The 12,861-nt window shown below is 36.0% G+C and overlaps 2 protein-coding genes across 2 annotated transcripts in view; both read left to right on the top strand.

The window, feature by feature from the left end:
- The window catches only part of EndoG (Endonuclease G), a 56,244-nt gene that overhangs the window by 11,665 nt on the left and 31,718 nt on the right, over positions 1-12,861 (top strand). The window lies entirely within an intron of this gene.
- On the top strand, positions 62-8,767 carry LOC138402523 (uncharacterized). Its single transcript, XM_069499478.1, has 3 exons — positions 62-559; positions 3,701-4,193; positions 4,693-8,767. The coding sequence occupies exons 1-3, from the start codon at positions 188-190 to the stop codon at positions 7,602-7,604; spliced, it is 3,777 nt and encodes a 1,258-aa protein (XP_069355579.1). The 5' UTR covers positions 62-187; the 3' UTR covers positions 7,605-8,767.

Raw genomic sequence — 12,861 nt, 5'->3', positions numbered from 1 at the left:
ACATGCAACATTGACATTTGACAATGACAATTAAATGACAATTGACATTGGAGTTATGATTATGGCGTCTGGAGAGTACCTGTGGTTATTATTTCTTAAATATTACGCGGTTTTTATATTTTGAGTTGATTTTCACAAAGATTATGATGTAGGTAATGATAACAAAGTAGTAAGTATCAAAATCAAAATGTCAGAAGACACAACCAGCTCGCCGTACACGGAGGAAGAATACGCTGATATGATACAGTGCTACCTCATCAGCGGGAAGAAACTTGCACTAACTCAAACATGCTATGCAAACAGATATCCTGACCGTACAAAACCAGAGCTACATACCCTAGAGAAAGTTGTGCAAGAGTATCAAGAATCTCTCGTGTCAACTAAGACAACAAAGCCTGAAGTGAAAATTACTGCTTGTTCATACAAGGATGACAGAATTGTACGGTATTTTATAACAAATTCACACGCAACTGTTAAGAAGGCTGCTAGTATATTCAGTGTGCAAACTAATTATGTCGAAAAATTACTTGAAAAAAGAAAAGCTGAGATAGAAGCAAAGGTTAGTATTTTATTTAAGGCTAAATAGGGGCGCCACCCCGGCATCGCTCAGCTGAAATTTCTCAGGCAGCTGCTCCTTTTATTAACGTAACTGTAAATCAAGATTTATAACCATGCGTGACAAATCGATAAAAGTCAAAAAAATAGGCCGACCATCTACAAAATGCCTAGCCTTTATAACTTTCTCCCAGCAGCAAACATTTAAATAAATAATCTATCATCTGACTCCCACATCAATACTCAGCTATTAGGTAATAGGTACTGACTTATCTTTGGTAGTAACTCATTTTAATAAAGAGCAACTGTTTTAGTATCCACTGTACTCCAGATCAGGGGTCTCAAAATTACGGCCCCCAGCCGATCTTGGGCGAACAGCCATAGTTTTACCGAACTGAAAATGCCTGATATCTGGCTCACCATAGTTTATTTTGACTGCATTGTATTAATAATGTTGAGAAGTCATACAAAAAATAAGCTATCAAGGGTTTTTATCAAAAGAATTTAGCAACATTAATATGAGTAATATTCCACTTTCCCTTCCAACTTAGTGTAAAGCTTGTGCTAGGCGTAGGTGCAATGGGTGGGGTTTGAACCGCTGACCTTTCGGAATCTAGTCCGCTCCTTAACTGTTTAGCTATTGAGGCCCTTTATTTCCTTGTACTCATAAAGTTACCAAATATTGACAGATGGCTTTCATAATTATTTGCTAAAATCAGGGAGTCTCTATTGGTAGGTATAAGGTACTTTACCCTAAATAATGCTACCCAGGCATTCGAGTCAGTGTCAACTTTACAGTTTTTGCCCATAACATATTTTATCATTAGACAATTAATGTGCATAGAAATATTAATAATAATATTATGTACTTACTTGCCCTTGTAGACTCTACAGAAATATTTCAAAACTTTCTTCTATTGCATGTCATCAAAGAAGTAAAATACCTAATGATTTTGTTTTTAGAAGACATCCTCTGTAGATACCTGGGTTTTTATAATAGGTACGTCCCATTTACCATATTGTGTATAATTGAGAATTTCTTAAAAGTCCTAAGTCACCAAAGTGCTCACTTGTTGGTTTTCGTTTTAGCTTATTTCATACTCTACACTTAACAGTCTATGATATGTCTATTTGCTCCAGTTTAAGAATTTGAACTGTTTTAAGCTATAATCTTACATACAATGACATTTATTTTATATAATACTAGATGATGCCCGCGACTTCGTCCGCGTGGATTTAGGTTTTTAAAAATCCTGTGGGAACTCTTCTATTTTCCGGGATAAAAAGTTTTATGTCCTTCCCCAGGATGTAAGCTATCTCTATACCAAATTTCGTCAAAATCGGTTGAACAGTTGCGCCGTGACACACTGACAGACACACTTTCGCATTTATAATATTAGTATGGACATAGGTTAAACAACACCATAAAAATATTTCTCAGATTTTTAACTAACATATCTAAATCTAATCAAGTAAATCAATACTTATAATAATAGTTAATATATTCTTTGAATTCGTTTTGTATATTCTAATAAAAAACAAAGTAAGTAGTTACTAATTAATTACATGTTGATTTAATTTTTTGGTTAAATGTACTTGATTATATCAAAGGTGAAAAAAAACAAAATTACACCTTATTTAATGCTACACATAATTGATAAATGATAATGATAGCAAAGTGTTATCAGAAGTAAAGAGAACTAGTATTTAGAAGCAGGATACTTTCCAACCATCATCAAATCCAACTTATCTTGTCTTGCTGCACATTTGTTTATATACAACTACCCTTATGTGCTATTTATCTAAGTGACAAGTACGGTCTTAAGAAATTACAAAGAAAAATTCCAAGCAATGTTTGTTCACTCACTCCACTGCAGTTAAATACGAGTTTAACATCGAAAGAGATAAACAGTTGTAGTTGTCATGGCAACTGGGGTATTTGATATGTCCAATCACTGATCTCTACTAATACAAGTACACTGGACTTGCGATTGCCGACCTGTTTTTGAGGAAACTTGATTTTCGACATTTTGGAACTGATAGCAGCAGTAAGCGTGCTCGAACTAAATGTTAGTGATAAGTCGTCTGTCAAAATAGTTTCAATACGAAAACCATTTTTACACAAACTGTCAAATTTAAAAATTTCCGGTACGCTCAGTTGGGCGGGCAGTCAAATTAGCACCAAAAATAACTCCCATTTTGTATGGCACACCTCTTCCAGCATACTTGCATTATGTCCATTTCAGTGGCCTCATTGACCTGTTTCAGTGCTTTACCCGTCGATCGTCACCCGAAACACATGGCAGCAGTCATATAAAATTGATAAAACCCTGCAGGGCACTTGGCAGGTTTAGTTTACTATTGCTCAGTAACACAGAAGAAATTCAACTCATCAGCTTTCACGACCTCCAAACTCCAGAATACCTATTTGTTTAGAAGTATTTGTTTATTGTTGTGTTAAAATTTCATACAAATACATAGTTACCGAATTTCAGACTTGATGTGGGAGTCAGGAGATGAAACTAGTGTGGAAACAAAAGTAGTATGCTTCATTTAGTTCCCTTCCATCTACAATTTATTGCATAATATGTATGTCAAAGATCGGGTTAGGCTATGTGACGCATGATTACCGACTCACAGATACAACTCATGAAACTTGTTTGGCTTCGCCCTTATAAAAAAAGTCTATTTGTAGTGGGCTCCAAACAAACGTAGTTTGGTTCTCGTTTGCATACTAACCAATCAGATAGAGTGTTTGGAAGGACAAATTAATATCTGTGTCTGTGGTTTGCCAGATTTCTGTAAAAAGTGTGTTGTTTTAAAATTAAGTGGGTTACTTAGTAATTTGAGCCTTTATAACTTGAGCTTGAAACTACACCCTATAAATAAAAATATGCGTTCGCTGTGGGCGTTCCAAAATTTTGCTGTCGATTTTACAAGGAGAAAAATTCGACCTTGCCACGAAAATTTTAACCACCACACGACGAAAAATGTGTGTCGTTGTTTTAAAAAAAACTTTAGAAACTAGGATGTCAAGGCCGGGCGCATTTTGACAGAAATTCATAGAAAAATACCCTAAAAATACTCTCATTATAATATGACCTTAGTAGTACCTGCTAACGTTTTATTGTATCTATTTTAACAGCGAAATGAAAATAAAGAAAGCAGAAAGCAAGAACAGAGGAGTTTGAACCATATCCTACGACGAGAAAAGAAAAAGGTTGCTGCAAAAGTTGAACAACAAGAAAGTAGTGAATCTGAAAAAGAAACGGTTATTAATAAAGATGAATTAGATTCAGAAGAAAGTGATGTAGAAATCCTTATTGAAAAAGAAAGCAATAGTGGTGTCATTTGCAGCGAAGCCATAAAAACTGAGACGCAAGATGTTGCTTTATGCAGCGAAGCGAGTAATAGCTATATTGTAGATACGTCTGATAATAATTTACTATGCGAAATCAATTGGAATGAGGCGCAAGATGTTGGAAATTGGAGCGAAACGAGTAGAAGTGAAACAGATGATGATGTTATTTATTCTGAGGTAGAATATACAAAAAAGCGTAAAAAGAAATACTCAAAGCGTAGCGGCACTAAGAAGTCAAGAACTTCTGGAAAGAGAAAACAAAAAAGTAGTAGCTATGGTAAGTTATTTTAATGGGCGTGTAATTGTTTTGTAGAGATATTAGTACCTATTGAGTTATAGATAGTTGTCATAATAAGCCTTTGAACCCATTTTATAGGTACATTTTTCGTGAGCTCAAAAAATAAAAAATAAAAAAGATACTCAGTAGAGTAGTACTACATAAAGAAGTATAGACTTCTAAATAATAGCAAAATTGTGTGTGTTAAGCAATTAAATATCATTTGCTTTGATGGTGAAGGAAAACATTATAAGGAAACCAGCATGCCTGAGAGTTCTCCACAATGTTCTCAGAGGTGTGAGCCTATGGCCAAAACCCTTCTCATTCTGAGAGCAGGCCCATGCTCTGTAGTGAGAATGTGATGGGTTGGTCACAATGATGATTATATTAATACTAATATAGCTTGAAAATTGAAACATACAGCATTGATAGGTTCCATACAGCTTCAGTGAACTTATTATATAGCTTACCTTATTATAATCGAAAAATTTGATTGCAGGTCCAAAAACCTTGGGATCATCACATGTTCCTAAGGCTATAGTGTACACAACGAGATTAGAAGAAATGGCCATTTTACATAAGAAAATAAAACATCTTGATAATGCGCTCGTCATGAATGAGATTTTGTGGGAAAGTAAACCAAAATATATTTATAGGACACATACATCAAACATAAATGTGAGAAGAACAATGAGTTTCAAATTATTAAAAATGGTATTAAAAAAGTTAAAGCAAAAAGAAAAAACCATTGATCTTACTGATAAAGTCGGTGATGATAATGACGACCTTATTATAAACGATATCATAACGCTTAGTGCAGAAGACACCGTAGCTTCATGCATAAGTAATAAATGTAATGTCGTAATTGTAATTAATAATCTGTTTTCAAACTTATGTGATATATACGTAACTGATCTGAAAGGTAATCTTATTGAATATTGTTGCACCAAAATAAATGACAAATATACTATAAATAAATTTGATAGAACCAAGGTTAGATTGATATTGAATATATGTTGTTGGGTTCGTAGACAGCACAAAATTGAATCAATTTGGCCTCGAAATGAATGTAATTTTTTTCGATTTCTAATCACAACACACAAATGTCCTACAGATCAGTGTACTTGTTGTTGCAAGCCCAAACAAAGAACCACTGAAGTAACTCTTTATAAACCAACTGATACTCATGTTACAAAATCAGATGAATACAACGAATGCCTAATATTAACTGCTTTAAATTATAAAAAGCCAGAAAAAGATACAAGTAAAAATACTTATACTCGCTCTCATCAGAAAATTAGTCCTCGCGTAACCTACTTATTTACAGAGACTTCACAAAAAGGCATCTGTCAACACGTGAAAAATGAGTGTGTTGAAATCGGTAGCCAACATGAAATTATTCGCTTTCACGTAGACAATTGGCGCGATTATCGCCAGCGGTGTAACCAATGTATGAATATGACATTCAATAAAGCCTATCATAAACTTTTCGTTTGCTGCAAGTGGAAGCGAGATTTCTTCCTTTACGGACAATTTAAAACATGTAATATATCGGCTAATACATTACGATTTCTAAATGGTAGCGTTCCTTTGGAGAATAATATGTGCAATGGATGCAAAAATACTAATGATTGCAAAATCACTGCAAAAATAGACCCTAAAACAAACCAAAGTTCAAATTTAGCTGTTGATATACCGGAAATAGAGCATACGAGAACATCCGTAAAGCCCACGTTATTGAAAATTTGCTATAAGAATAATACACCATATATAAACACAAATATAAATAGTGTTTCAACACAACAAACCCCATATACAAACATAAATATTAATAGTGTGACAAAACTTGCTCATCAAATTCCACACGAGACGAAATCTGCATCTATGACGCCGGCAACAGAAATAGCCAAAACACCGTCAACTGTCAAGTTAAAAGTAACTTGTAACCAAATTCCGGAACTTGACTTTTTAATAGACAGTGTAGGTTATCAGACAGCGTCAGAAATAGTTACAAAATTAACATATATGAGGTTTACCGTTAAAGAAGATTTAAAAATTGTAGCATCATTAAATACTCCAATGCAGACAACATCTACCGAGGAATTCCAGATTTTAGCACGGATGCTTCTAACTACCCAGAATTATTTAAAATGTAAATGTGAAATATCGCCAGGATCTGATATTAATTTAGTAGCAAAAATTGTCACTCCGAGTGGTCTTGAAACTAATAGTAATCGTCAAGGCTATTTTAACATCATTAAAAATCTAAATAACGATACCGTTGCAGTTGGTGAGGGTGGTAATGATATTATTGTAAAACCCACAGAATTAGCTATTTTAAAAGTTCTTGAAGCGTTTAAAAATTCCAATTACAACAAGCCTATTCCAAAAGACTTTATTAATCTTCAAATAAGCAATCCGAATTTTATCACAAATAAAAATCTGGCATGCGGTTATAGCGGTATAATAGACATTCTTGACAATTCTTGCAGTAATCAAAGTACTATTAATAGACTTAATCAAGAACAAAAAAATATACAAACATTTAGCGAAAAAAACCGAACTATATTCAATAAAGAGGTAAAAACAAAAGGATGGGATAAAAATTTACACAAAAATAAAATCCAAGTGCGTAATGTAGCTTCTGTGAAGTTGTCAAGTGATAATTTTGGCCGCGACATCAGCGATATTAATTATGATGAGGCATATAATTATATAAGTTCTTCAAGTACACTTACGCCGTATGATGGCTTTGCAAATGTAATTAGGTGTAATAAAAAATGTTACACACAATCATTTAAATCTTATCTTAAAGATGAAACACAAACAGTAAATGTAGTTATGCCAAAAATTTCCAAGGTATTCTCGTTACAAAACTCGGCTCAGCAACCCCAAAAGGAAACCAAGGAACCATTTCCTTCAACTAGCAAAGTTGAATCTTCCAATAATTTGGATATTGCATCTTCAATACCCTTAAATAGTTATAATGATAATATCAATATTCGAAATCATTTAAATGCTTGTCCCTCATTTAGTGCAGAACAGCTAATGCTTTATGATCCAACAACAAGAATGGCACAGATGGTACGTTTGAATCCGAAAGGTCTATTTACGCCGGCTGATTATGTGAACACAATCACTCCACCAATTACACAAAATGTATTTACAACAAAACCAATAATTACGATACCCGACAATAATTTAAATATTGGCGTCCCAACTCCAACTAATCAAATATGCGATGGTAAAATGACTTTTATGCCAGTAGCTTTGCAACCTGTCCAGGAACATTGTATATTGCCCGATATAATAAACGACATCCCTAAGAACATTGATGCTAATAGCGGAGAGAATGATGAAATTGTTGTAAAAGAAGAGGCAGATGATGAACTGGTTTTGGTTTCTGATTAATAATTAAATAGTCTGTAATAGATAAAAAAAATTATTAATTCTTTATTACACTCGATTTTACCTAAATTGTTACAATTTTTTTTGACGTCTCGGCTTCAGGGTGCCCGCGTGTAGACGAAGCGTCCATTCTATGCTTCAAAGCAAATTGAACTTTTATCTTTACGTGTAACTAGCGACCCGCGCCGGCTTGGAACGGATTGCGTATTACAATTTTTTTGAAAATAAAATAACATAGCCTATGTTATTTAGGAGTAACCTATAGCCATAGCCCATCCGTTTAACCGATCCTGTAGACGAACATGGGCTAGGTACTTTTTACAAATCACATCTATACTTCTATATCAATATAAGTATAAACAGATAAAGTTTGTAAGTTTGCAGGAAGTAATCTCTGGAACGACTGAACCGACTTTGAAAATTCTGTCACCAATAGAAACCTACCTTATTCCTGAGTGACATAGGCTTTATCTTTTTTTAATTAGAGATCCCTACGAAATTGTAATAAGCTACCCGTGCGAAGCCGGAGCGGGTCGCTAGTGTATTTTAGTTATAGGTATACTTACATAAGATAAAATTTAACTGAATTTAGTTGCATTGCATTTGATCTTATTTGGTAATATTATTTTACCTACTACTGTAGCCTGTAGGTACTAAGTAGGAAGTAGCGTTGCCAGTTTTGGAAGTCGGGATTTTGGAACTTTTTGAGTTAAAAAAGCGGGATTCTTTCGTCGAAAGCGGGACAAGTTAAAAAAATGCATACAATCAGAAGTTTTTAAATATTTATCATTTTATATGAATTCAAATGACGTTTGAATCGAAAAATCGCGCGCTTATCTTCATTAGGTACGCTCCGGGCGGGCGGCCAGTCCACACTTCCCAACAAGAAAATAGTACTCCTAAAGATATCTTAGAGACAATAAGACATCTTACAGATTTTTTCTTGTCGGGCTTGTCCTTGCTACCCACTAACGTTTCCTCAGCACGCCAGCACGCACGGTCGAGTTATCCCCGAAAAGCGGGACTGAGCCTGTCCCGCTTTTTTTGACTTGAAAAATCGGGACGTCTGGCAACGCTGATCTGTAGCTACGTAGTTACGTACCAACAACTATTTGTTAATATTAGTAAATAACTAAGGAAGTTAATAAATTGTTACCTAATTTTTATTATGCCTTTAATTCAAAGGGAAACGCCCATACTTGGCCAAAATTTATCCATCAACTAGCTTCTGCCCGCGTGGCCTACAGGAAACAAATAGCATTTTTTTTTCAGAAACAACCATGATAACATCAGGACGCGCACCCTGCACCAGCACCGAATACCACATATGAATAACCTTCCGACCACTATTTCATCCCTTTAGGGGGGGGGGGGGTGTGATTTTCTCATAGTCGTCGAGCCTTAAGAAAAAACCTACTTTCCAAATTTCAAGTTAATATAGGACTTTGAATTTTATTTTATCCATCAATGTTCGAATAGGTACTAAAAAAACTTATTTAATGACTGAAATATTGATCGTAACGGTTTGTGCGTAACACTCCGGCGTAATTAAAAGACACTCAACTAATTCTGCTCGTAATGACAATCTTGCCCATGTAGGTATTGCAATAATTATTCTTGAGAAAACAAATAAACAAAAAGGTTTATAAAAGTTCCTCCGAGTTCTATGTCTAAAATGGTGCTTGTTTCTTGATCTGTGATCTCAGTCCTAATGCCTTTCTTAATTTCATTGATGGATGTACTTTGGCCAAAAACCCTTTGACGAATGGGCGTTTCCCGTCCGGACCGTCACAAACAGCTGTTGTTTGATTTAAACAAGTGCGAGTTGTTGTTGTGTGTCAAGAAGGCGCCCTGGGAAACGCCAAGAGCGTAATACCGAACGGGCGTCCTCCCGCGATTCGGTCCACATAACTGAGTGGTTGGTTGGGCCATGCGAGGTGGAGGGTTGTCCCTGGTTCGCGAGATACAGGCTGCTGACAGACGGACGGACAGCGGATCCTTCGGGTACGGAAACCTAGGAATTAAACTGCCACAAGTGAAGGTTCTTAAAAGCTATAATATCAAACTTGTGGCCATGTGGCTGGGTATTGTTCCATAAAGCAAACTGTTAAAATACAATTTTTAATGAAAGTGTCTAGTATAATGTACTCTGTGGTGTCTAGTATGCTAGTGAGAAGTTGTCCTTGTATGTTATCGCGGACTGTTTTGTAGAACTTTTTAAGATAAACAGTTTCACCATACAATGTTTTCGTGTAACTTTGACCATCTAGGCAGCGCACGCCTCGGAAACTCTGAAATGAGAGGATTTTTTTCCGACCTAATTCTTAAACTATACCTACCTATAAACCTTCCTCTTGAATCACTTCATCGGTAAAAACCGCATCAAAATCCGTTGTGGAGTTTAAAAGATCAACGCGTTCATACATACATACATACAGCGGGAAGCGACTTTATTTTATACTAGCGACCCGCCCCGGCTTCACATGGGTGCAACGTAGATACTAATGTGGTGTCAATGGGGTGTCATTGCCTCGGAAACTCAAATGAGAGGATTTTTTTCCGACCTAATTCACATTATTTCAATTTCTCTAGGGATCTCTTATTTTTTGAGAATTAAACTATAGCTATAAACCTTGCTCTTGAATCACTCTATCTACTGGTGAAAACCGCATTAAAATCCGTTGCGTAGTTTAAAAGATCTACGCGTTCATACATACAGACGCGGGAAGCGACTTTATTTTATACTATGTAGAGATACCACGGCAACCATGAACCAGTTCGCTTGCCATCGCTGCTCGGTTTGTACATGGCCGGGGCCTAGGTGACCTACATAACGAATTTTAAAACAATTTCGTAGGGAAATCTTAATCCATACTAATATTATAAATGCGAAAGTGTGTCTGTCTGTCTGTCTGCTAGCTTTTCACGGCTCAACCGTTCAACCGATTTTGACGAAATTTGGTACAGAGGTAGCTTGCAACCCTGGGAAGGACATAGGCTACTTTTTATCCCGGAAAATTTAAGAGTTCCCACAGGATTTTTAAAAACCTAAATCCACGCGTACGAAGTCGCGGGCATCAGCTAGTAAGTAAATATACCTTCTAAGTATTTTATTGAAAAATTTAGAAATACGTTGGTAAAACGAAATAATTATGACTTCTACGGACTACGACCCACAATATTTTTTTATCACGTAACGAATTCGCGTCCACCGCGTCGTTGCGCGTTGCCGCGTTGTTATAAATATAGATTTATCAATCCCCTACCATTGTTGTTTGATGTATTGAAAGCTTTAAAAGTTCGAGTTTTTAGTTATGGCGTCGCGTCGGGGCAGGGGGCAGCGAAAGGTGGGGACCGCACACATTTTGATATTATACCTTACTAGCTGATGCCTGTGACTTCCTCCACGTGGATTTAGGTTTCAAATCCCGTCAGAACTGCCAGGTCTACATGTTTTTAACTACACCCATGCAAAAATCACGTCGATCCGTATCCGAATAATATGGATAGTGATTCCAATTATATACCTACTAGATGATGTAGGTTTTTTATAATCCCGTGGAATTTTTTTGATTTTCTGGAATAAAAATACCTCATATCCATTCCCAGGATGTAAGCTAACTTGTACCAAATTATATCAAAGCGCCGTGAAAATGTTATGTCATGAAACTCCGTGGACATAAGTCAATTTCTATTCTCTACAATCTACAATAGGTTGATTACGGAAAACCTGCATCAATCATTATTACAATCGCAATTGTTGTGACTGGCTAAACACCCCTGAACCTATGGTTTGTAACTATGCATAGCAGTCAATAGTGACCGGGGGCACCAACCAATCAGAGGTGAATTGTGATCGTGACATTGTAAGTAAATGTCATTGTACCGCAATCGAGGATGCATAAACTGTCAATATAGTTGAGTGCTTACTGACTCATTTACTTACTAATCCATCTCTAATATTGTTTTTCTATGCTAATATTACATTGTTTTTATTCGACGACAAGCTAATTCAGCTTCGGTATTATGCGACGATGCAGTCTAAGATGGAAGCGGACTAACCTGGAAGTGGTACTACTAGGTTTCTACTTAGCATCGTACCGGAACGCTAAATCGCTAGGCTGCGCTAGCTACTGTCAACTTCCAAGTATTCTATATGAAAATATAAATAAATACAGCTATTAACTATACTACAATTACAGTAGTAGCGAACTCGCTCATAATTGTGTTTATGTCGTAAGGTTACCAGGGTCCATGTGGCATGTGCACACAATAGATTTCCAAATGCAGCTGCTCCCCTTTATAGTTACCTACTCTCTACATAAAAAATAGATTTTTTTTATTCAATAAAAAGTGTCTACTTCACTATATATTATGCCTACTAGCTTATGCTCACGACTTCGTGGCTGACGTGGCCTACACAAATTTCAAACACCTATTTCAGGGTCCCCTTGAATTTTCAAAAATCCTTTTTTAGCGGATGCCTACGTCATAATAGCTATCTGCGTGCCAAATTTCAGCCCGATCCGTCCAGTAGTTTGAGCTGTGCGTTGGTAGATCAGTCAGTCAGTCAGTCAGTCACCTTTTCCTTTTATATATTTAGACTAAATAGGGGTTCTACTTACCCAATATACTCAGTTCATCATCATCATTATCAACCCATCGCCGGTTCACTATAGATCACGGGTAGGAGACTCTCAGAATGAGAAAGGTATTGGCCATAGTCTACCACGCTGGCCAAGTGCGGAAGCCGAATTGGTAGACTTCACACACCTTTGAGAACATTATGGAGAACTTTCACGCAATTTCTCTCATATGTTTTAGTTCACCGTTAAAGCAAGTGATATTTAATTGCTTAAAATGCACTCTGAAAATCGAACCCCCCGATTAAGAAGCATACGACTTAACCACTAGGTTACACAGCTTTTAATACTACCTACCAGTGGCGAAGGGTGAAAATCTGATAAAGGGAAGCCGGAAACATACTTACCTAAAAGAATATCAGCTGTTCGATTTTTGTTTTCAAAACTTAATTTAGAAAAATTACTATCGTTACGTAACAAGAAATCTGTTAAACAACAATCTATGTGAATTAAGGCCATTTCTGATTTTGGCTTACCAAACTGAATCAAAATTACCGTGAACTTACCACTTATAAGTTATTAATCACATCCCCAATTTATTATAGGTATCAAAATAAAACACCACTAACAACTTAAACAAACAAGCATGGCCGCTTCACAAAAACAAATGTATCAAT

The sequence above is a fragment of the Maniola hyperantus genome, chromosome 7 (genome assembly GCF_902806685.2).
Source record: "Maniola hyperantus chromosome 7, iAphHyp1.2, whole genome shotgun sequence".
NCBI classification, from domain to species: domain Eukaryota; kingdom Metazoa; phylum Arthropoda; class Insecta; order Lepidoptera; family Nymphalidae; genus Maniola; species Maniola hyperantus.
The sequence above is the reverse complement of the archived record's forward strand: the minus strand, read 5'-3'. Positions and strand labels throughout refer to the sequence as shown.

Coding starts and splice junctions, on each gene's coding strand:
- LOC138402523 (XM_069499478.1), top strand. CDS start 188: ATGTCAGAAGACACAACCAGCTCGCCGTACACGGAGGAAGAATACGCT. Junction 560..3,700: donor AAGCTGAGATAGAAGCAAAG/GTTAGTATTTTA, acceptor CTATTTTAACAG/CGAAATGAAAATAAAGAAAG. Junction 4,194..4,692: donor ACAAAAAAGTAGTAGCTATG/GTAAGTTATTTT, acceptor ATTTGATTGCAG/GTCCAAAAACCTTGGGATCA.